At 42.3% G+C, this 26,267-nt stretch overlaps 1 protein-coding gene across 1 annotated transcript in view; it reads right to left on the bottom strand.

The window, feature by feature from the left end:
- ncanb (neurocan b) overlaps positions 1-26,267 on the bottom strand; it is a 137,987-nt gene that overhangs the window by 53,499 nt on the left and 58,221 nt on the right. Inside the window, 2 exon segments of the mRNA XM_051077077.1 lie at positions 2,707-2,823; positions 21,548-22,768. Of these exon segments, the coding sequence (XP_050933034.1) occupies positions 2,707-2,823; positions 21,548-22,768 (1,338 nt within the window).

The following is a 26,267-nucleotide window of genomic DNA, read 5'->3' on the forward strand; positions in this document are numbered from 1 at the left end:
TTTACCTGCATGTCACTGCACTACATTTTTGTGTAAACCACAAGAAGGATTAGAGACATTAACTGACGGAGATATTATTTTATCTGTACATAATCAGCAGAGTGAAATCCCCCATCCACCAGTTCTTTTTTTCCCCTTGTTTGTTTTGGACTATATTTTATTCTCTCATATCTGTGAACAAATGTTCATTCCAGCTGTGGTGAAGGAAAATATAATTCATTATTGTATCTCAGCACATAGCCATCAAACTGACAGGCTGTGTTGTGCCTCATTAATCACTTATTCTGCTGCAGGATCCAGACTTTACCAACTGGTTCTATGATCAAAGGGATAGTGCAACCTAGAGCTTTGATTTCTGACGTGGGTGTTGCACATTACTGTTCATGTGTCTTTACTGACACCTTTGGATGAGTTACGATGAATGGAAGGAATACAGATGATGAGAAGAATTTTCTAAAGGCGAGGACCTGGAGTGCTGAGATGTCCACACCAGCTTCTCTCTCTCTCTCTCTCTCTCTCTCTCTCTCTCTCACTTTCCCTCATAAATATTAACTACAGACCCACAGTAGAAACACAAGCCATCAATAATGCAGCTCCCCAAAATGCTTCTTCCCAAATAATTGCAGCTATAAGCCAAGTCCTGGAGACAGCCTCTAAGGTGTGCCGCAGCTGTGGTGCCATTGCCTCATTTTGACTAAATAATCATTTCACATGGAGAGCAGAAGCAGTACAGGGGACACTGGTTAATATGCCTCTCTGGCTGTAACAGGGCTGTGGTGGCTGTATCTACACTTGTTTAGAACTGGAGGAGAAAGAAAGAGTCCTGCAATAAGCTTCTCAGCTAAAAATGATGAACTGACGGGAGTGAGAGGTGTGGGTGTGAAATGGAGTACAGAGATTAAGGCATACGTTCCTTACGGCCTAATTTCTCTAGTGTTGTGTTGGTTAAATTGTGGTCAAGCATTTGCTGTTACAGGCAATTAACCTTTTTGCCTTTGGCTGTAATTAATATTAAAAGCACCAGATATGCAGCTGTTTAGCAACATAATCAACATCGCAACACTTTAGTAACACCGGCAAAGGCAATTAAACACTCCTGAGAGAAGAAAGCTGAAGGAAAGACACCCGAGTGCAGAACTAATCAGTAAATAACAAATATTTTATGAATGTGCTTCTCTCAACATTTAGGCTGAAATGTCAGAATTTATTCCACTCATCTCTAAAGACCATTAAGTTTTGCCTACCTCAATAAAAAGCCCAAACCAAATTGACTGCAACAAATCATTACATGTGTGTGTAAGTCATGCAGTTGTCACAATTTATTGATCTGACTCTAGAACCTTGATTGATCTCCAATGGTGTTAATGCACAGACACACCTAAATGTTGCATAATATGTTCTTTTGGTTAGAAGCATCAAAGGCTATTGATAATCAGACCAAGGACAATATGCCTCTTTTGACCCTTGACCCCTGATCTATGACCTTTTCCCATAAGTAATGAGCCTTAAAACCTCAGCTCAGCCTGTTGTCTCTGTATGCATGAATATGGAACACACACTGAGCATGGGAAATGGGACTAGTACAGAATTCAATGTGCTCTGCAGGATTTTCTAATTCTAATAGGAAATACTGATGGGACATCTTGTTTTATATGTCTTTACGTCTTGATCCTCAACGTGAATTCCCTCAAATAAACATAACATATTTAATCAGAAAAACTGAATGATTGGTTTGCCCCAAGGCCTTAAATACAGTTTTAAATGCCCACATTACACCACAAAACAGTGCAGCATATGACTGTAATCTAATATTTACTATGGCTAAACCCACGATTCTTTGGCCAGGGCCCAGAATCAATGTGCCAGACTGAACACTGTCAACAACAACTCTGCACCAACTGCAATGTTTTCAAGCTCAGTCAAACCCTGTGGGGGTTAAGCTGTTGTTAAATTTCCACAAGTTTCATTCAGAGTGAGAAAGTCACTTTGATATTTTTCTGCCAATGTCGCATCTACTTCTTCTTTTCTTTATTTTTCTGTCTTCCCTCATGCACGGCAGCATGTGTCGCTGCTCCAGCACTTTAATCAGCTACTCCACCCCTCACTGAGCTCATAGCTCCTCTGTGGCCCATGTGTCCTTGCATGTCTCTGTCTCATACACACACACACACACACACACACACACACACCACACACACACACCACACACACACACAAACGGACAGACCCACACACATGTAAAACAGAACACAGCCATTTTCTGACAGCCACATCCTCCCATCACACAGCTGAGTGGAAGGATGAGATGCCTACTACTCTTGGGGCAGAAGGTGAAAACACACACTCACACAGAAACACACACACATAGTTGAGCACATACAGCACATATTCAACGGTCTCTGTCACAACTGACTGACTTGCAGCATATGGATATTCCCTGTTCGCTTTCAGACAGGGAGCTTGATCCAAAACTACTGGACCTGACAGCAAAGCTCCTCTTGGCTTCCAGTGACACTGAGATTGAATCCAGAGTGCTTCTAAAAAATAAGGAAATAAAGCCTGCAGAGGGAAACTTGTACATATGCTAAATGTTATCCCAGCATATGCCTGTCTCGCTTTCCCTTATGCCACAGTGACACAGCGTCTGCCTACAGCTGCTGACCTCTGAGGTTTCCCTCGCTCAGACCCGACCGGGCAGTAACTCACCGATCTCGCAGCTCTCCCCAGAGAAGCCCTGAGGACAGTAGCAGCTATAGCCGTCACCCTCCTGCAGGCAGCTCCCTCCGTGGAGACAGGGGTTGGTCTGGCATGGGTTATTCTCCACTGCAAAGAGAGGCAGAGAAATAAAGAGTGGAGGAGGGTTAACTGACAAATGTGAATATATAATTTATTTTCTACAGAGAAGGAGCATTACGAAAGTGCCTGCAATGTTGACAAACTATGACAGGCAATGAGCCAGCATTATGCCCCTCTCGTTATCCTTACCCAACGCATCCTCTTGCTGCTGTCTGACAGAGACAGAGGAAGAGTAGAGTGGGCAGACAGTGCATAGATTCATCCCTGTCTCTATGACTTTCTACAAGGTGACAGATTGGCTGTTGTTGCGTCTGTCATGCCCCTGTTTATCATGAGTGATGCTCGCCAGGCGAAGGACAATGTGCTGAGTCGACCCCCCTCCTGCCTCTCCTGCCTCTCATCCCAGGTCCTACTCACGAGCCAAGGTCCTCATAAATTAGCTGATGATCACCCAGTCATGCATACTGGTGTGCACCTATTTTTATGGCACATTACTGCGTTGCAGAGGAGGTAATAAACACATTTTACGTTGCTGCCTCTTCCTGGGAAATGTTATGGCGGATGAACGGTGGATATTGAGAAGATTAAGTCATAATTATTGCTCTTATATTTTAGGATGGGGGGGGGGGGGGGGGGGGTGACAAGGACGGTTAGAGCGCAGAGCGGGCATCAGGATTTTTTATTCTGAGTGCAAAGAAGGACTGTGGGGAACTGGCTAGATTAAGTGTCTTTTTATTATCCAATCCTGATAGGACTGCAGCCCCTGACACAATCTGTCAGGCCATCTAATACACTGCATCTTCTCCATAATAACACCCAGACTCACTTAATCATGTATGAGCAGAGAGATGCTTTGCAGAACACAGAGTGCAGTTCCCCTGAAAGTCTGGGAACACTGTCATTTATGTGTATGTGTGTGTGTGTGTGTGTGTTTGTGAGTGTTTGTGCATGTGTGTTCATGTGCAGGCATATGTGAGTGTATTTCTAGATGTTTGTTTGACCCTGACTCATTGCATGCTGGTGAGATATAACATGAGCGTGTGTTCAATTTCCTGTGAAACAGGGTGATAGACTCCCACCGTTGCAGAGAGGCTGCAGCTGATACACTGGAAAAGGGAGATGATGGAAAGGCTGCCTTTGAAAATACATAAAAGTGATTCGCTGAATGAGAAAAACCATTAGAGACAGGCTCATTTCTTAAATCAACAGCAGGGAGAGAAAAAAAAAAACACTACAATGTACGTGATTTGAAAACATACATTGCCTAAAGGTTAATGATGTACTGATGGAGAGGCTAAAATCCTGTAAGTGCTGAGTAGTGCATGACACGTAAAAGAAAAAACACACAGTGAATATGGTCAATGTGAGCGCCTGGTTGGGTCTAAAAATGTCAGGTAATGGAGGAGAGGAAATGGAGGAAAGAGGTGAAGTGGAAGGAGCTGTTAAGAGTCATTATCCATCCATCCATCCATCCTTCCATCCATTCATCCGTCAGGGGTGAAAGTAAGTTGGTATGATATGGAATTGACACTTAGTCCCTGTGCAAAATATCAGCAGGCATGTAGCAAACTTACACCTCTTACTTTGACACTGAATCAGCAGAGAGTCAATAACGTTTCACAATTCAGCCATCAAACTACAGCAGAAATACATACTAAGAGATGAATTTTTCATGGTAAATTATCACTGCTGGGGAGCAGCAATGTACACGTTGTGAGGCTACCACCTTCCATTTGCATTTGGGTGGAGAGAGTTTTCAAACTCCTGATGTTTCTAGTAGCGAGCTATATTTTCTGCAGAACCACATCAATTTGTGTTTCTTCTCACCTTAACCTCAGCCCAAGCTTATCACTAACCTCAGTCTGTTGACTTCTGTGATGTCTAACTATCAACTCAACCTGCGCCGTAACCCCAAGGAGGGAAAGGAAACAATATGGTGAGTACTATTTGAGGGAAGGGAACACGCTTTGTCTTTGTGCTTCTTTCTGTTGATCTCCAGCTGCAGTCTCAAAGAGCCGTGCCACGTCATGCACCTTCACCCTTAAACTGATTGATGTATACGTATTAGCGTACACATTGCTGTTTAAACTGACTCAACATACAAACTGAAATTTAGCTAAATTTAACATTTCCTGGTTGCTGTGTAATGTAACCATGTGCCATTCCTTTATTCGTGAAGTGTAGGAAGGTTTACTGTACTGGTCTAACAATCAGAATAATTTTGTTATTACACCACAAAATACTGAGTGCATTTATTTATTTCATTACTTAGCAGAAGATATGCTTTGTTGTGTCGTGCTTCATTCTTTGACTAGCTTGTAGTGTACCTTCAACAAAAGTGTAGTGTTCGTGTAGCCTAACTACTTCTAATGAAGAGTAGCTTTTGGGCTTCACTAACTAGTCAATTTCAAAGGAGCTTCCCCAGCAATTAGGATAAATCATGATATTAATCTGTTTCTAACACCATAGAAAGTAACAAAGCGATGTGACTTTCACTGTTTATTATAATTGCTGGCTGTGTGTTGTTAAAGCACACTCAAATTACTGTTTTGCTGTTGCCACAATGTCACAACTTGACTATGCACTGCACTCTACTGTCGCATCAAACAAGGGCAGATAAAAGCATGTCACCAACAGTGTTTTCATGAGGGAAATAGGTGGCAGGGGGAGATTAGCATAATTCTGCTTTCACTGCTGCTGTCCACAGCAATTCTTCAGGTAAATTAGGTGATGTGATGTGAAAAGCCATTTTGACTCAAACTTGGACTATGCTCGCTCAGGTGACATATAAAAAAATGTTAATATGCTGCATTTTTGTACAGTATGCTTTTCAAGGCCGTTTGTGTATCTCTTTTATATAAAAATGCTTACAGTACCTTCAATTCCAAGTGCTCAGCTCCTCTAATCCAGTGTGAAATTCTGTGCTTTTGTTGAAAGATCAAGGTGACATTTTATGAAAAAGTTATGAGTTAGTTGAAATAGTATGAATGTGTGTCTGTGTCATTTGAAATACTACATACATACATACATACATACGTAAGACATGATTTAGAGAAAGAAACAGCTGACCAAATTCAGCTAAAAGGTAGCTAGCTTCGCAGAGTAACATAAGTACTGTCTCTGAATATCTAACACAGACAAGAAAGCAGAAGGAACTGACTTTGTAGATACTGCAGTTTCATCTTGTGTGAATGATTCTTTTGTAAAATAATCAGCCTAAAAAGGATACTGAAGTCTGTCATGCAGTTTTCTAGCCAGCATGAAAACATTAAATCCTTTTTTTCTAAACTTGACTCTTTCTGTTGTTACAGCTCCACATCTCATTTTAGGTGAAAGGTGCCCATCATTTTGCTATTTGAAAAGCTGCCAATTTGTGAAGGTCAAGAGCATTGTGCTTGCTTAATACAGTATATACGGTGTGTTGATTGAGCAGCGCTGAAGCATCATGGCTCTCTCCCTGTTTACAGGTGTTTGCCATTAAAATTGCTTGTGTTTAAAAGCCCAAGGCAAAACTGAGAGGGGATTTTTATTATTACCATGTAAGATTTTCAAAAATGATATTCAAAAATGCAGTGTGTAAAACTGTTTGGTGATAACAGTAACCTGAGGCAGAAATAAAACTAAATACACACAGCAGGTTTGTTGTGTTTAAAAGCAGATAAAGCTATATAACAGAGGTGGAAGAATCCTGGGAAAGACAATGAGACAATGGAAACAATAATGACCACACAGTGGACCCTTTTCACAGCAAACATTTTGGCATGTGAGAGCAGGAGGTACACAAATGTTACATTATATATGACCATATTCTATTTTGGTGAGCTACTTCCAGGGTGCTGGTATCGGACATGTTGGCTCACTGTCATGGCTTACTGGGACACTTGATGGAACTGGGCCATTGTTAATGAAATTCATATAACTTGTGCTTTTCCTACTAAAATATGACATGTCAAAATGACATGTGGTGAGAAAGGTCCTTTAGGCAGTACACCCATGCTGGCAGCTCTATCAGTGAGGCTGTACTTAGACACAGTGTTACTTTGAGCTAAATGCTAACATTAGGATGCTAACAATGCCAATGCTGACACAACATGTATAATGTTGTCACCATCTTAGCTTGTTCATGTGCTAGTTTACACCAGCCACAAAGTACTGCTGAGGCTGATGAGAATCAGCAGTTATGCAAGTATTAAGTCAGTAAACAAAATACTGGACAATTAAAATTGACCTGATGATGGTACTGGAGGAAAAATCAGGGGATCGCCAGAGTTTTTAGAATTTATCCTCTAGGGACCGTGAGTGTAAGAATCTCATGGTAATCCATCCAGTAATTACTGAGATACTTTGGTGTTGACTGATTGAATTTGCTGAATGGCTAAAAACAACAAGCTGTGGACTTCATGATGGTCAACCAGTTAAGTACATAATCTTATTAGTAATGCATGGCATTGATCAACCTGAGCTTATTCACAACAGCAACTCAGAGCTTAATACTTTTAAGTTGTTTGCAACACTGCTGACGAGTGTTAAAAGCTGCAGTTGTCAATGAATGATAACCTGGGGCCATGTTCAGCCCAGATTCATCCTTTATTCATCTGAATGGGGACGCATGCATTCCTGGTATACTACAGAGTATTATGAATGCAGTATTTCTGCTGTATTTCAGTTGGCGTCATAATGACTTTCCAAAGTCATAAAATCCTGTCTGTGAGTGTTACAAGCCACTGAGCTGTTTTTTGGCACCTATTAAGTTTTTAAAAACATAAACTAGTTCCTCCAACTGGACTTCCTGGATCGTGTTTAATTGTCTAACTAGTATATAGAAAACAAGCCCTCACCAAAGCAGAAATGTAAAAGCAAAAATCAGATATGCTGAGGTAAAGATCAAACTGCCTGAGGTAATAGTTCTTACATGAGGTTGAGAACATCTCACAACATACCTCTACAAAGAGCTCTACAAATCCCTCCCAAAGCATTCATCTGCCTAAGTCACATTTGTGCTGCTAAAGATAAGTCTGATATTTAAGTATCTCTGCATGCAGTTATGGTATTAAATCACAGCCATACAAAAGGCTCTTCACTCTGAATCATAGCCCAGATGTGAAAAAGGCAGTGATGCATGCAGCGTAACTGACAGCTATGTCATCAAGTAGCCTTAGTAAGGACGTCCTCGGGTGCCAAAAGGTGAACTTATCATGACCATTCTCCCAGTCAATCACACCACAGGGAGTAACACTGGAGCTCCAGTCTCTGTTGATATCTGCGTTAATACTGTGCACTGATTTTCTTTGCTATCGTGAAAAATGAGAGTGACACATCTTAAAAACGAATCCATAAACTCTCCAGGCTTTAAGTGGATGGCATCACCAACTGTTCAGAAAAACTGGAACAAAGCTAGAGCGTGACAGCTGTGTTTGTTCATGTGTGGGGCCATGCATGCGTTTAATGCATTAAAAACCTTAAAAGTGTATTCCTATTGGTCCATTTTTCTCCACAAAAGAAACAGTTTATTGACATAATTCGACCAGTTCTGGAAAAATTGCCATAACAACGTGTTGAAAAGGACTTTTTCTCAGCTACCATCCACCAGCGCTAATAAATGTTGGCTGTGCTGTCTGCAGTAATACAGACAAAGTGCTGGGCTGTAGCAGAAAAGGACATTGATCCAATCTGCAGACAATTAGTAACGACTTATTACACACAAATGAGACTGTGCTCTTCACCATCTGTCCACAAACAGTAGCCTACACACTTAGCTGTAACATCATATGTACAGCATACATATGTTTTCTGTGCAGTTACGTATTTGGTGACCACAGTAACATCTCAGTCCAAAGATATGCTTTTTCATGAATGGATGAATCAGCCCTTAACATGTACTTTAAAATGAGATGTGACCAGTTTAACATTCACATCGGGGCTGTTATTTCTATGGATGACATTTTGCTGTTAATTAGGAATGTTTGTGTGTATATATGTGTGTGTGTGTGCATGCACATTAACTAAAAATCAGTATGCAAGTGAGAAAAAAAAGCATGCGAGAGACAAAGACAGAGGAAGGTGAGAGAGAGAGAGAGAGACCCTGGTTCATGGAAAAGAGGGAAGGAGAGGATACAAATTAAAATTTAGTATAGAGTAGTACACGTGTAAGAGGAAGAGATGGACTGAGAATGAGAGAGAGAAAATGTCAGCTAGGGAGGGACAGAAAGTCACAGAGGGAGCTATCATACATTTCCTCCTCTCTTAATGCTTGCTGCTAGCTTATGATTAATTACACGCTGGTCTTAAAATAGGTCGCCTCTTCCATCCCCACTGTGCATCTTTTCCTCTTCTGCATAAAAGACAGAAAGAAAAAGAGAAGGAGAGGAAGCTAGAGTCCGAAAAGAGAGGAGGGAGGGGAGAGATGATCTGTGTAGAAACACAGGGTAGGGATAAACACAACGTGGAGATATGCAGAAATGAGGGCTGAGGTTTGTGGTGTGGTGCAAATGCATACTCACAGTATCAAGTAGATAATTGTGTTCTGAACAGATACCGTAACTTCTCTTCATTCCCAATGCGAAATATCTTGAAATATGTTCTTGTGTGTGACATTTTCCTGCTCTGTGGGGTCATCTTAAGTTTTCCTCTAAGCCCCTCAGGAGAGAGATTATCTTAGCGTTGTGGCTTATTTGGGAATCTACTCCCCGATGTCAACTCATACATACCCCCTGGATTTAGAATGGGCCATAAAAGAGGATTGCGATAGCGGAAATGTCTTGAAGTGTGGAGCTGAGTGGTTAGCAAATTCATCTGAATGGACGCCTGCAGAAAAGGTTGTGCTGACAGAAACACTGAACTCTGCACGAGTAAACGTGCAACACACAAGTCCACTCATGGCAAAACTGCACACACACGCACTTCCATTTACTGTATATACACCTGCTTATCACCCGCCGCGTTGCTGCGCTTAGACTCAGTGAACCTTGTAATAGCTTTGCTGAGACAGAGATCATGCCTTGGCCTGTTCAAGAGTTCCCCTTCTATGAGCGTGATAAGCCATCACCTGGGCCCAGCAAGAGCTGCCCCGTTAAAATTTAATGCCACAGTACATCCCTAAAAGGTACAGAGGCACACAGAGCAGTTAGAGCCGTATGGACGGCTGCACTTGACTGCAAAGTGTGGGCTTGAATACAGTCGTTGTCGTCATCACTGTAATGCCTCTATGAGTCTGTGGGGTGAAATATTCAAACTGTCACTTGCATGGTGGCTACAGTGAACGTGTGTTTAATGCATTTAGTGATGATGTAGAGCAAGAGAGGACATTCATTATGTATCAGTCAAAGTGGCTCTGCTTGTGCTGAATGTCACCTAAACCAGGCTCAACAACACAGCGCCCACATCTGCATGCAGCAAACCTGTATTGAGACTTTTCTGCAGATAATAGAACATAATAACATGAAATGGGACTGAAATGATATTAGATAATTCTGGTTTATTACTGCTAGGGTCTTATTTTCATACATTTAGCTATCACATCTACCCAATATATTTCTACTGAAACCTGGAAACAGTGGCATTGCAACAGCAGAATCCAACAAAGGAAATTAATAAATGGCAAGATGACTGATCATACATGAATTCAGTCATTCACCGCACAGTTTGCACGCACAACTATAGCAAGTGCAATAGGTCGGTACTGGGCCAGGAAGTTGTACAGTTAATGTTTTGATGTTTACACTGAAGAACATGGCTATAAACCTTTCCGTTTGCTTTTCAGAGTGAGTGATTAACCATGTTAATGTTAAGCATGAGAATGATGGCCACAGAAAAGTGTTAAACAACATGAACTATTCCATGAGGAAAATTACACCCATACTAAACTTAAACCAGGTGAAGCAAAACTAATAACTTGCTGCGATGACTTTTTTGGCCAGAATCTACTGTGATGTGAATAATCTGTGTGACCTGTATGATTCCAAGTTTCCACCTCTCCCCTGATGGGATGGACAGAGGCTGACAGGTTCACAGGTAGGATATATATCAACGTGTCCCCCAGACAGGCGAGTCACTCACTGCAGATGAGCTACAATTACTGCCATGGCAAGCTGAATACACACCAGGGGAAATATGAAACCTATTTCTGCTGAAATATAGATAACACTTCTCTCTAGCACAGAGATGCAGAGCCCAATACAGTCTCAGATTACTTTGAAGTGATTGATTTACAGAGGTGAGCTACACGAGGGCGGAAAGAGGGGGTGGGGTGGGTGGGGGAAGAGTGGAGAAAGAGATGGAGATAGACAGAGGTTACGTTTACTTGTCGGTGGAGCTGCCCCGGTTTGGGCTGATGATGATGTCAATGTCTGTGGAGTCCGACAATCTAATGTGAGCAGGGGCTGACTGTCTGCTGTGTGGAGTATTACACCAAACTCTCCAGGTCTCTACAGGTCGCTGAGGTCATACACACACAACGGGGAGGGTCAGTGCACCTTGCCTCCCTGAAACCAGGCTTCCACCTCTCCCTTTTATCCCACTGCACCAACTGTCAGTCTGAACCTGTGGAAAGCAAGATACATCTGCGGGAGTCACTAGGTTAATAATGGGACAGCAAAGAGGAAAAATGTGTTCTCTTGTGTGACATTTTTTTTCCTCATTTACTTTTTATTGTAACAGGGACCTCTTTTGAGAAAAGGGGTCGCAAGCCAGTACACAACCGGTCTAAACCATGAAGAAACTCACAGTGAGCTGAAAAAGGCCACATTGTATCCAGTTTGATATAGAGCTGACATAAAACTGTGAAACACACAGCGCTTGGCGATGAAATTAATCTGGACATGTGGTTGTAAAGGCCACATAACTACAGCACTATTAATCCAAGGGGTCACATACAGTAAAAAGTCAGCTGTTGTGAAGAATAAGAATGTCAAACTTTATTGATCTGTCCACCACAGGGAGATCAGAGCACCTGCTCAGCTGCTGAGCATTCCCTAACTGGCAGGAAGTCAGCGCTCAAGGACAAGTTACTGTGTGTACTTGCTGATACAAGGCTTGGACCCAGTTTGACCATGTGAAAAGGCTGCAGACGCCTCGAGGCCCCCTTTTTGGGACTGTACTCATATCTTAGAGGGAAGGTTGTAGATGGAGCAGGTGTAGCAATGTGATTACTGTACAGAGCCTGAGCAGAGGAGCAGCCTTTGACAAACTAGGATTGATGAGCACTGCAGGGGAGGAAGAAGCTATTTCTGTCTGTCTGACCACATGTGCTGCCCCGTATCTGGCCGTGCGTACAGTACACACCTTTGTGTGTGTCCAGGGGTGAGAGGGGAGAAAACAACACTGGGTGTAGACTGCAGTCTGTAATGTCAAACAATGTACATGTAATACATTACACGCATTAATTTTTAGTGAGAATGCTTAAAGCTGCAATCAACACTGGATTTCTCAAATGACAGAGACTACCCTGCCATATATTCAACTGTTCCAAGTTATTATTTATTCATATACTCATATTATCAATTTACAGTCAAGTCTTTATGGTGTAAATCAACCCTACAGGTGTACGTAACATAAGAGACAGGGCTGTGGTCACACCAGAAGAAAATAAGTCTAATAACACTTAGTTAAAATATACCTTCACTATAAAAATATACAATAATAAAAAAATCATTTTAAAACAACATTGCTGATTCTGTTTCCATGCAGAGTCCTCATCACTGTGAATTGAAACTTTCCATTTTCAACTTCACCTCTTTTCAACTGCACAAAATGTTTTCCCCCTCTCTGCACAAGCAAACAGACACGTACACACACACACACAAACACACACACACACTCACAAACTATGAAAAAGCATGACACTTGCAATTAGCTACAGTGCCAGAAGCCTGAGACAGCAGAAAGCAGCCGATGCGCTCTTACTGAGCACCTCGTGGACCATGCGTCACACTGAATCAGCCTGGAGAGGACCAGGGAAGAGTAACATGCCAGCAATTCAATACAGCCCAATTCAGCGAGCCTGCACGGCGAGACTGACGAAGAAATTGAGGGTCTATTGTTACAAGAGCGGCACTTGTGGCGTCTCCGTTCGTCCTAAATAAATTGCATTATCTGGGCTGTCAGAGTGGCAGGAAAATAATCCATCCTGGCTTATCATCACAAACACATTCTATCCACTTTGGGTTTTTTTTTCCTCTCTTCTCTTCAAATTGCCTTTGCTCTCATTTTCAGGGCTTTGTGAAATGATAATATTGAATCAACCACATTCCTCCCCTTTTTTTAAAATAATTATACAACAATATTTTTTAGACACACTAGACCGAGAGTAGGCAAAAATAAGAGCGTGTAACAGTTACTGTCAGTGATGTACTATGAATTATTCATATTGTGACTTACATTATTACTGCAAAGTACACGTATTGTAACAGACTGAGCAATGCCACAGTGCAGTCCTGCATGTGTGCATGATTAATATGCTGTCAACTTAAATGAGAGATGCTGAACAAATTGATTTGCGTACATATTACATAAGTACAATTGCATGAGAAGACATATCCTTGAGATTTTCATGGTGGCGCAAAAGTACAAAGACAGATAGTTATGGTCTTGACATTGAAACTGCACTATGTCCATTGGTGAGGTGTTTTTGCACTCTGTGCATTGGTATTGCAGCTAGGATTTGGATGTGTTACTTAGTTTTTAATGTGGTTAGATGAGGCAGCCTACACAAAATGGATGATGAAAATGTGCAGCATTATGTAATAATCCTGAGTAATGGACTTTTTTGATTACATACTCTCCAGCCACTTTACAGATTTTAATCAACATCAAAAATATAAATAAATGTAAAGTGGTTACAGCCAGAATGAGGGTAAAAGAGGCTATGCCACGAGTAATTCTGTGTGTTATCTGTTATCTCATGTATGAAAGTCTTCCCCTTCAGCTGATTAAATCCATCTGAGGGCAACAGGAGAGACATGTATTCTGTTGGTAAGGTGTCATGTCAAGTTGCACAGTAATCCATTGTGGTTAACTTTATTTAAACTTTTTAGCCAAGTTTTTCTAAATGATTTTTAAAATGTACTTTTTTAGCGCAGTATCCTGTAATTATGACAATGACTGTGTAATTGTTTTGGTTAAAACTGATGGGGATGACTCAAGAATCAAGTAGTACCTGTACTTAATATTTATTCACCACAAAACCACATATCACTATGGAAAACAAGCTGACCAGACTTTCAATATCTCCACAAATATAAACTTAGCTTACAAAGGCACATCACTGCCTCGGGCAACACATTTGTGATGCTGGATATTTGTGTCTGGCCAGCTCACAGAGACACTATTCTCCTGCCTGGAGATGCTGATTTGCACTCTTCTCTTGTCTCCATTTGGTGAGCCATTTTCATCATGTCCCACTGTGATTGGCACAGCTGCTTAAAAGGGATGAGACCAATAATGTGACTGGCTGAGAAGACAGTGATTAATCACCAAACCCTCCTATTTATATTCTACTTCTCCTAAACCTCTGGCACTTATTGTGCTGAGCTAATATAAACAAAAGTATGCTTGGACACGCCTTCACTGACCTTGCTTACATGACCTAATGTGTTACGCGGTTTGTTTTGAATACGTCATTACAAAAGACCAAGAACCAAAAAAAAAAAAAAAAAAAAACAGAAAAAGCAGGACACACACACACACACACACACACACACACACACACAGATTGGGGATCTCATTCTCTCTTGCCTGCATGTTCATATTCCACTGTGGTTACTATCAAGAAGTTGTTCTGACAGCTGAGCAGCACTATTAAGAGAAGCAAGCTGTGGGCAGGAGGATTTGAGGAGCTGTTTAAAACTTAACAAAGAAGAACTACTTTACCTGACCTCACAGTGCCCCTGCCAGCACAGAGTCTGAAAAGAAACTTGCTTCCCAAAATTCCTCTAAGCAATCATTACAATTTGCAAACATGCCCTTTCTCTTTGTAACTCACCACATTCTGTCATTTACACCTTTATAACCACCACCTATGCCCATTTAGATTCCCTCCTCCCCCCAAGACACATCATTTTTCCCTGTCTTTGAATCCTCCCCGCTGGGACAGATCTGTGGGTGTGTCTGACATGCCCTACATGAAGAGACCCCTCAACCCTTCCACCCGCTGTGGGCTGGCTGCTGCATGACGCGTTGTGACTGACGCCCGGAGCCAAACACCCCTGCCACTGCTCCCCTCTGCCTTCAGCAGAGAGAGTGAGAGGGAGTGAAGTCAGTCAGGCGATCTGGCAGCTCAAAAAACCCCAGCTGGGTGCACTCATCCTCTCCACTGCCACTCCTCTGTAGCTAGAAAATACCTCAATTTGAAATCACACATTTCACTGTTAACCTTGATGGCAGGCGGCTCCATTTTCGTCAGCGTGCGCCTGCATGTGTGACTGGCTGGCTCGCTGACGGATATGTGTGTGTCGAACTGCAAATGGAGAATGAAAATGAGAGAGTATCATCTCAGGGACACTGCTATTCAAATCTTGTTGGATGTGCTACAGGCATAATAGACCCCCTATTTCCACTGTGTCTACTGAGCAGTTTCACATCACAATAAATCCATATCCAGATCATTCTCGTTTAGAGGTAATAAAAGCAGAAGGAAAGTGATATAAAAAACAACATGGCTGTGTATTGCTAGTTTTTCTCCTCCCTTTTTGTCCTCTAAGAGGACAGACCTGCTTGGTACAGATAGAAAAGTGAAATATTCTCTCAGCAAAAGGAAGCAGATTGCTGACGTTTAATCTGATAATACCTGAATGCTCTGCTGTAACAGTTACCCAAATAACTCGTCCAGGTTAGTCTCTCCTGCACAATGACTCCACACAGAGGATTATATTCTATCTGACAGCACCCTGCCAAGCTCTCTGTCTCCATCCTTCCCTCCCGTCATCTCATCTCCCAATCGGTGGCACACAGAGGTGATGTTGTTCATTGCTTTATGAAACTCTACGCACCCTCAGGGGCCCTAAGGCTGTACCTGACAATAAAAACTCACAGATAGGGATGCATCAGGGAAGAAATAAAAAAGGGAAAAAAAGCAACCCTTCTCTGTGAATCTCTGTCTGTGTTTTAATGGGGTGACATATGCCTCAACTGAGGTCTTCTCTTATCTAGTTTACAGAGGCAGCTAAATGAAAATGACTACAATAAAATCAGGGGAGGTGACGACGCCTGAATGCTCCAACAAGCAGCTGATAGTTTCATCTGCCTTGTGACTAAATGTTTTACTAGTTTTATTCCTCATTGAGTAGGTTTGACTGTGTCGTATCCAAAAGCCAAGTGGAACAAATGTTCATTACATTTGGCTGATATGGGAATAGCACTTATTATTGTAAACCCCCGATCCAAAAATGCTAAAGTATGAGAAGTTAAACGTGAGAGAAAGACCACAAATTCTCTCACAACAATGTTTTATGAAAACTTGAACATAAGGCAGTGTGCTAATAAAACAAACACATGATTAAAAAGCATATGTTGTGCCCAGGGAAACAGAAAAGTGGAGCAGAGCATCCACTGTTACTGTGCTACTGAAGTTAATACAGCACTTTGGTCTGCCTCCCAACTGATCTTTAGAGGGCTGTGAGAAGAGAAAATATTCATAAAAACAACAACAAAACTTGTTTTTCAATTCGGCTGTGGATCTACTACCAGTAACAGTCAAGAGATTCAGTCATTCATCTGCCATAATGGGAGCTCTGGGTCATACAGTCTAGAAAATAAAATACAGCTGCCTGTGATGGGGCTCCTAGAGGCTGAATAATCACCAGGTTTTGTTGTGGCAGCAAAGATAATAAAGCATTTTTATGATGCCATAAAAATGCCTGTTTTAAGACAGCTTTTCTGTGTTTTTTCAGGCTCACTGCAGAATATTAAACTCAATTTTTGATGGTGCATTAGCTTTACAAACACTGCTGTTTGTTTCATTGACTTTTACATGTATAAATCAACACTTTTCAATCCCCAAAATGTCAGTGAACACTCTGATAACAGATATTTTGGCTTGAGCTTTTTGCCTGTTGAACAGAAAAAAACCCTAACTGAATTATTTAGTCACCGCGTGGTTTAATTTAACCGTTTATAAATCAACAGCACTTTGCAAAACAGCAAATATTTGCCTTTCATATCAGTGCTCGCTGTAATGCTCAATGACCTTTCCAGGCTCAGCTCTTGACTCAGTCCATTGAGAGACATGCATCATGAGCTGCTGTGCTTATACACATGTAAACAACACTTCCTGAAGGCTGAAAACTGCTGTGAGAGGAAATTTAACATCAAATCAAATTTGGCATGATATGTGATATGTGTATCTACTCTGTTAAGACACTGAAAGATTAAAATAAATAAATACATTTTAAAAAATCATAAAATATTGCATCTGATAAATTTAGGATGTGAAGCTGACCCTCATATAAAACCTTTATATGAGGTTGGTGCAGATAGAGTTAGAGCAGCTAATCTCTGCTAACGGTACTAAAGAAGTTATAGGCACTCCAGATAGCTTTGGCCCAAGACGATGATGTGGAGTTTTTCCCTGTTCTACAATATGGAGTGGTTTGATGACTTAGTCTGCTGTTGCCCCTCTAAAATGCAAACCAGGTTTGACCCTTGCTAACCCCACTGGTAGCCTCCATTATAATTTCAGGTTAGCACGGCTAGCCACATTACACTGTTTACCCAGGGTCAGAGCTCCTGACATAGAGGCTAACTGAGGGTGCTGGCATTATGAAAGGAGAACCAGGGCACCACTATCTTATCCAGGAATATATAGAGGTGTTAATGGAGAGTTTGACATTAGGGACTTCAAGCAAACTCAGTGGATTTTAAATTGCTTTGAATCATCATTATCAACAGTCAGTGATATACACAAAAGGCTTGGTGTGATTTCTCACCACACTCTACTTAAGCTCATTTTCAACACTTTGGTTGCTTCGTTATTCCCCTGGTTAACAGGATACAAAGAGCCTCTGCTCAGTCAGCACAGAACGATGTGTAACGGCATTTCAGCCCACACCACGATGGAGCCCAGTGTCCCTCAAGGCTTTTCTTTAACAAATCCCATTCATTTAATAAGCAGCAGCCAATAGCACAGGATTAGATTCAGCAGCAGTGTTTGATATGGAAAAATGGTGGAATTACACCATGAAAAGAAAGAAGAAGAAGAACTTGGAGACAAGAAGGAGATAGGAGGATGACAGATTAGGCAGTGGATGGATTTAAAGGGAGGTGACTTTTCTTTAAAAGGCAGTGACGAGGATCCTGCAGAGGCCGAGGATCGTACAGGGGATAGATACGGTTAGATGGCAATTGACTGCCTTGTGCTGTACCACATTGGAGTTCAAGAGGCTATCAAAACATTATGCCAGGGAGACTCATAACAATGACCAGAGGAGTAATAAAAGACATAAAGTCAGGGAGACGGGGAGCGAGGGGGATGGAAAAAAGCTTGTAAGGCAGAGACAGAGAGGAGAGAGAGAGCGAGAGAAGGATAGAGAAAAAAAGATGGGAGACACAGGGAGGGAGAGGCAGGAAAATCAATAGACTTCTATATGCAGCATTGAGAGTATGCCCTCTCACTGCTCCAGACAGCCTATCCAAGGACTCCCAACAGCCAGCAGACAAACTGAGCATCTATCCACAGACCCATACTGATAATATGCCACCCCAGCCTGTGTCTGTCTCCATTTATCTCCTTCTTTCACTCTCCACCCCCCCAACACACACACACTCCAACCTACTGGCTCTTCTCCTCCAAATTTAACACTCTAATTTGGTTGAGGGCTGGCTGCCGTGTTATTGATGTTGCCAGAGGTCTGATCCATCTTGAGCCCAGGACAAGGCTTTAGTCAAGATGGCTATAACTCAGAGGAATCCTGTACCCTGTTTGCCAGAGTATCAGACTGGCATTGGTGATTTAAAAGCTGGACAGACGGTCGACATTACAGTACGCACCCGCCTTGCTTCGTCACACTAAACGACTGCATGCCAGTGCTCTGAGCCATCCGGTAAATTTCCACGCTTGTTGGGATTCACTGGACAGGGAACCACTTTTGTAACTTTTTTTTGCAGTGTTACAAACTTCCATAAATACTGTCCTTAGGATTATACAATATGGAAATGCAGATATGAGTAATTAAAAAAGAAATAAAATGAAATGTGTTTACTTTCTCACAGTGTTCACGGCAGAGGATTAAAACATATTCTGTGTGTGTGTGTTTGTATGTGATGATGCAACATGTGGGACGGATTATCGAGGTTTACTCCTGAGCAAGATTGGCATGCTGGTGTTTCTTCACATATATTCGTTTTTTTGTTGTTGTGTTTTATTTATTTATTTATTTTTTTTTTTTGATGTGTGTGTATGTCCATCCATCTGTGTGGGTTTAGCTGGAGGCCAGAGTGATGGGGAATTGGAAAAGCTGGATGTGGCATTATTATACCAGTGTCTTATCACTCTGATATATGGCCAAATGGGACGCGGGGGGCTGAGACTGTTCTGATAACACACTATGAATGAAGATTTGGAAGGAAGTACAGGAATGTAAAGAAGGACAGGGGAAGATGAGGAGGAAGAATATGCTTTCTGGAGGCTCATGGGACTGTGTTAGCGAAGTCTCTGATCATTGATTAAAGAGGTTTATGTACTCCTACCCACAGCAGTGTGGAGGACACTCTCACCTCTCTCCCTCTACTCCCCTCCCCCCATCCTTCCCTCCACCCCCCACCCCGTCCATCCTCCTGCCCTTTCCTTCCTCTCTGTCTCTATCTCTCTGTTATAATGGGCAGAAAACCATTGCTGTAATTTTCTCTGTGCTATAACTGACAACTACAAAAGGTCACACAGAGGGTGGGGTCTCATCCTTCTACTCACTCAACAAGAGCAGGGTCCACTCACTCCATTCAAATGTCACTGGATCTGAAATACTGATAAAGACAAAAAAGTACTTGTGTACTGTCTGTTTTCTTTGAATTTTCTTATATTACAAACAGCAGGATGATACGGTGAGTACCATTCCATCTGAAGAAAGAAACACGATGTGCTTGAGCTGTAATTACATAATTCTTATCTGAATGAAATCAATGTCAAGTATTTACACATTCACTAAATTAAATGAGGTTTCATGATCACGCTCTACAACACACTTTCAGAGAATGTGAAGTGTCCTGACCACACCATCTCAAACAAACAAAATGGACCTGAGTTGAGCCTTTGCATTGTTGCTGCTTTGTTTCTACTGAAACCACCGTTTATGGGAGAGGTTAAGTTCCCCACTCCACAATCCCCTGTTAACTAGAAAAAAATCACTTGCCCAAAGATGGTTCCTCTGAGAAAGAAACATTACTTGGGAAATGGTCATTACTAGTGAAGGGCACTGTATACTACAAACAACGAAGGCAATCAAGTGATGAATCTTCCCAGGAGAAGATCTTTGATGCATGGATGTATACTGTAAGTATTGAAAAATCTAGTAATTAGAGGAATCTCTCAGCATATGACAAACATGAATCTGTAAAAATGTATTTCAAAAGGTTTTCACCACTTCTTTTGACAGAATTATGTGACTGATGTTTTGTCAGACTGAGGTGTTAAAATTAGGCAAAAGTACTTAAAATTGGTTGTTATCTTGACTATGAGTGGCATGAAAGGCTTTACACAAATGCAGCTACTGAGCCCCTACCAGCTCTCACCTCTCCATATGATGACTTATGGCGAAAAGTTTTAGAAAAGCACTTTACAGAGCAGAATGACTAATGACCTGAGTCGTAATTTTAAAAATGTATTCTCAAAATCCAGAAAATAACAGACGCACTGAGCTGAGGATGAATGAGTGGCATTAGTTGAGCAGAAACACACAATAAATATTGTAGTCCTCCTAGACAGACACATTAAACATTAAGCAAACACATTTTGGTTGTGGCCCCCAGATTACAGCTTTTGTTATGTTAATTTACTTTGTGGTTTCCTGCCGCAGTAGCAAGTCCATTAACTATCAAAAGAAATCAATGCGAGCATGCTGAGACAAACAGCACAGACACTGCTATTATTATGAACAACGAGTTCAGGGATAGAGTGCGGGAGAAGAAAGTTGAGGTGAACACGGATGAACATGAACAAACTAGAAAATGAGAAAGGAGAAGAGACTGCAGTCAATTACGAGTCCCATCTTGTAGTTTGTGTCTACATTGATTTGTTGGGGACTAGGATCTCTGCCTCTCTCCAGTTCACCTAATTGCACTCACTCTGACCCACTAATTACTTCGCTAAGACCTAGTTGGTCTCACCTCAGTGCGCTGAATCGCTGTGTGGAGCTGTCTTGATACCGACGTGGCAGGGAGGGATGGAGAGAGAAAGAGGATGTGAAAGCAAAAAGACAGAACAAGCCTGAATTAGGAATGCATGATGTATGTTGGAGTAACGGAGAGAGAGGGCAGATGTAGAATGAAACAACGAGAGACGGACAAAGTAAGGAAATAGAGGCGTATGTATCGGATTGATGTGCAGAGGCTGTGAACTCAGGCTGAGGGCATGCAGCAGCGCTGACATACTGCTGTTACTGTACTCTACGTCACCTCAGGGTGGCGGTGACATGAATGATGTTCCTGGCTCTCACTGAGCTGCATACATAATTAAATAAATCACTGCTGATTAGATAATCACTCATAATCATGACAATAATAATGACAGTAAAGTTCATTCATCGGGAACACCGGGGAGCTCACATACCTGATGGGATGAGACCAAAGGCCCAGTTGGGTACGAGAATGCCGAAAGGGTTGCTTGTGTCTTTGTTGTCTATCGTCTCCTTGCCTTTGGGTTCCTCTGATTTTTGGCTCACGTCTTTGAAAGGTGTCCACCTACTTCCCACCACAAAGGATTCAGACACAGCGGACCTTGATTCCATTTCTGTGGCGCCAACTCTGAAGTCAGATGCAAGGGTGGTCAGCTGAATGATTCCTGTTGTCGTCTGAGATCCAGCGCTGGGTGCTGGAGTAGCTCGATCCTCCTGCAGGTCAGGTGTACTTGTTGTTTTCTCCTTCTCCTCCTGAACCCATGAAATGGAAATCGATGGCTCCTCTGTAGAGGAGCTGTGAGAGGAATTTTCTGTGGCGGTTGCTGTGGTGGTGGGATCTGTCCTCTGTGTGTCTCTGGTCGTCAGAAGCTGTGGTGTAGTCACCCCAGAGGTTGTCAGCACCTCCATCAGGGCTTCGGGTGTTGAAGACGCCACCTCCTCTCTGCTCAAGCCCTTGGTGTGCTTCCTAAAAACAGGAGTAAATCCTGAATTTGAGCCACCCTCCCCTCTGTGTGAGGAGGCAGAGAAGAGGTTGTCGGTAGGCCGGCGGACATACAGGATCTCTCCCCTGGCCTCCTCTGCTGTGTCTGGTACCTGGGAGCCCTGAGGTGGGGTGGTGGGCTGTTCCACAAGCTGCCACTGAGACAGAGTAGTGTGCTCGGCCAAAGTCACAAGCTCGCTCTGGCTGAGTGAAGACACTGTTTCGGGACTCGCTTTGATACCGCTACTGTCCAAGTTGTTGACTCTCACTCCAAACCCACCGGGAAGGTTGCTGCCCTCTCCGCTTGCTTCTATCTCCCTCTCCTCCCCTGACGTACTCTTAGCAGCTGACGGAGTGGCGGTGTCTTCTCCATCTTGGTCCTTCCCCTCACCTGAATAATTTTCTGGGTTGTCCTGATGGAAGGAGGTGGGCAGGGTCATGACCTCGAGGGGTCCTGCTTTCGCTTCCATGGGCTCCCAGGTGGGACGTTTACCCACATAGCCAACATTTCCAGGGGGACCTAGTTTAGAGCTACGCATGGACTTGATGGCCCACCGAAATTGGCTGCTGGGGGCGGGAGCAAAGGCTGGCCCTCCTCTGGGATCCTGGGGACCGGATGTGTTGACATGTTCATTGGGGGGTGATCTCTCATCGGGACGTGATACAGTGAATTCTACAGGGAACAAAGAGACAGAGGAGACTAATTAATATGATTCCATTATCGGGGGAGGGGGTGGATTTAATTTTATGGATGTGGAATAAGCAATTAAAAACTCAAGCCTGGCTTATATGAGCCCAGTGACACTCTTATAGGGAGTACAGTTTCAAAGTTATTATGGAAGCATAAATCTGTATCTTCATCATGGAGTCCACTGCATTTAGCAGTATGAGCATGGCATGGTGTGTATTCACTGATATGGGTTTTAATCATGTGTCTACTAAGTTAGTGATTTGTTTTTACTGTGTATGATCTTTTTTTCTGTGCAGACGGCAAACCAGTTTCTGTTTGGGATAATAAAATTAATCAACTCAGTTCAGACAGTGTGTAGAAATTTAGACCACATCCTTTGGGACTGTGTCTCTACTGGTCATAGAGTTTACCATGAAACTGAAAAATAAATTTTTAAAGCAACCAGGACACTTTGTGACAGACCCTTTTCTTTATAGCATTAGATATTCATGACTAAATTAGCAAATATCAAAGTTAAAGTTTGTTGGGGAAAAAAAAAACACCCTGAGGTATTATTTATTAGGAATTTAATACTCAAAATCTCAGCTAATCTGCTTCATTAGGACTGTGTGGGTGTATTTTGATCAGACTTGATTGACAGTTGCCTGGCAACACACAATGACAACAACCCCAAAATTGTCATCAGATTCTGATCCTGCTGAGTCCACCCACTTCAAACCAGTGATTAGAGTACAGACAAAAACACAAAAACCTTACATGAAACGACCAAATTTGAACAAACTTTGGCAAAATGTTCATGTGGGAGCTTGCCACCTACTGTAATAAACTGATTAAGAAAATATGTTTCCAGGGCCTTTAATCCAGGTCCAGATATGCCACTGTATAGACACAGATCAGATTTTTGAAGTCTGTTCACAGATGTAACTGTGAGTTAAGCTAAACTTTCCTGGTTGTTTTTTGTAATGAACTGAGTGTCGCCGTTAACTGTAATTTATTGTGAGTTGGATATTGTGGGCTTATTTCCTCACCAGTGGTTCTGATCAGTGTGGAGTCTGTAGACAAAAATGGGGGTCAGTCTTTGTGGAAACCCATAAACACATGTATGCACTCAGATACAGACACACACCAAAAGGATGGGAGAATGTATTCAAAGTAATTTCACACTTCTCTTCTCTGTCCTTGTTTTCATTTTCCCTGTGGATTCTTTTACCCAAAACAACCTTCCTGCTGGAAAACAATCGCCTGTGGTGAGAGAGGCCATGTGGAAAAACACAGGAGCACTTTCAACACGATAAGCAAATGACTTGCTCCACAACAAGCTCCATGTAGACCTGTTTATTTAGATGAAGTGGTCCACTGTACCTTATCAGCTTACGCCTTTAAACTAGACTCTGTCTACACCATCAATAATTCATTCTGTCTGCATGTGTGACTCACTGCTGGTGTGTGTGTTTTAGAGTTAGAGCAGCGGTGCAGTCGTGTTACTGAGAAGCCCAGCTAGTGTTGCTACCATCAGCTTGGTTTGGCTGCCCTCAGTTCAGTTAACATGTCTGAAAAGTACACTAATACAGCACGGGGGGATGTGCAACCCAACCCGGCACAACAAATTACCACGAGAGGGAGAACATATACAAATATGTCCATGCATAAAATATTAAAATGTAGGTAAATTATTCATCGGGTCTGCTTGTTGCCTTATGCCTAAGTGAGGTTTATGAGCCTGAGGTTCATTTCCATAAGAGCCATGTAGCCCAGTGTAATTGTCCTATTAATAATCCAAATAGCTAATTACATACTTTTAGTACACACACTGATGAAAGTGAGGATAATTAAACACATTAATCTGGTTTGATCATCTATGTAATGACCCATGTAATAAATAAAATTAGACAATTAGGCATAGGTTTGGCTGTTTTCATGGTGCTATCCACAGCACAGTTAAAGTTCAGCTCTGCTGCTGTAAATCTGTTTGGTGGAAAGCTTGGTGGGAAAAACCACAAACAAACACAAACACAGTTATAATAAACCCCGTTCAGACAGTAATTGTGTGCTTCCACTGCGAGTGGTTCTGCTGTGTTGACTCCACTTTACTGGAGTAAACGGGCTGAGAGAATCCCTCGGGTCAGACAGACATGATATTAAATTGTGAGAGTGGAGGCTGACAATGAGAGAGACACAAAGAGAGAGAGAGTGAGAGAGGTGGTACCAATGCCACCTCAGCCCATCTGCAGATATAGCATCTAATAAAAAAAAGAAGAAGAAGAGAAGTTATTGCATGGCCATGTGAATCGTGTCAGGAGGATCTACACTGAGTGTCAGCGTACAGACCCCGCTGTCTTCTATCACATAAATTCAGTCTCTGGGTTTGATGAGACTGGTGTGAAGCAGACGTGTATTTCTTTGACAGACAGTCAGGACTTACATGTGGAACTTATTCAAGTTCTACATGCTTTTATGGATGCAGATCAATCTTGCATGTGCTTGAGAAAATAATCCTTTGATTTGTAGGGTAAATAATTGACGTCATTGTTGTCCATCCAGAGATCTTTTTCGAAATAATCTAATTCAATGTATAAATGTTACACTGTTATGGATGTACAGTGTGCACAGCGCAAAGCTTTGCATCCCCTTCAATCAAAGAGGCAACATGGCAGCATCAATTACTAAGGAGCGCTGAGATTCAAGAGATAGCCTGCGGTGTGCAATAACAGGCTTAATCCAGCTCACTGATGCTAGTTTAGGAAAAGACATCAGTTGGGCAGCTTTCTATCAAGGCAACATTAAAGAAAGAAATGACTCCTCCTCACCCCCCTTTCTCCATCTTCCCCTTTCTTCCTCCTTCCTCAGTCTCCTCATCCCCCTCTTGTGTTGTTCATCCTCGCTGTAGTGATCATTACCGCCTACCTTCAGAGAGCCGCGGCTTAATTGGCAGAGACATAGATGGAGGTGAGAGCGATCGGCAGAGCAGCCCAACCTCCACGTTAATTGGATACGGCTGTGAATAATGCATACCGACTAAAGCTTGGATTTTCATTAATACCTTGGGGGATGGCATCGGATTTCAGGTAGCACAGCGGTGAGTATTTATATTAATAAAGCCCACGATTGCTAGGTGAGAAAAGCCTAGCCCCTTTATTGAATCATTCTTCTGGCTGTCTGTGGCAGAGTGTTAGTCTTACTTTGTATCCTCCCCTTTTAGCTGATGCCAAGGATGTGTTATTTGTGGTGGCCGTTAAAAGAAAAACTGCTTTCTTCCACCCCAGGGTGTGATATGCTTTCTTTTTCGGTTTCTATTCTCTACTGAGCAGTAATTTGGCGTGGCGGTGAGTGCCTTGCTTTGGTAGTTATTGGTCCAGCATCCCTCCAGTCACGAGCAGATCCTCTAATCTTTACTCTACCTCAAGTTATAAACTAGAGGACGTGATTTTGTGGTTTGGTGCCAGGGTGCCCTCAAAAAGCCATGAGCTGAAAATGCTAACCT

This window comes from Lates calcarifer, linkage group LG17, assembly GCF_001640805.2.
Source record: "Lates calcarifer isolate ASB-BC8 linkage group LG17, TLL_Latcal_v3, whole genome shotgun sequence".
NCBI classification, from domain to species: domain Eukaryota; kingdom Metazoa; phylum Chordata; class Actinopteri; family Centropomidae; genus Lates; species Lates calcarifer.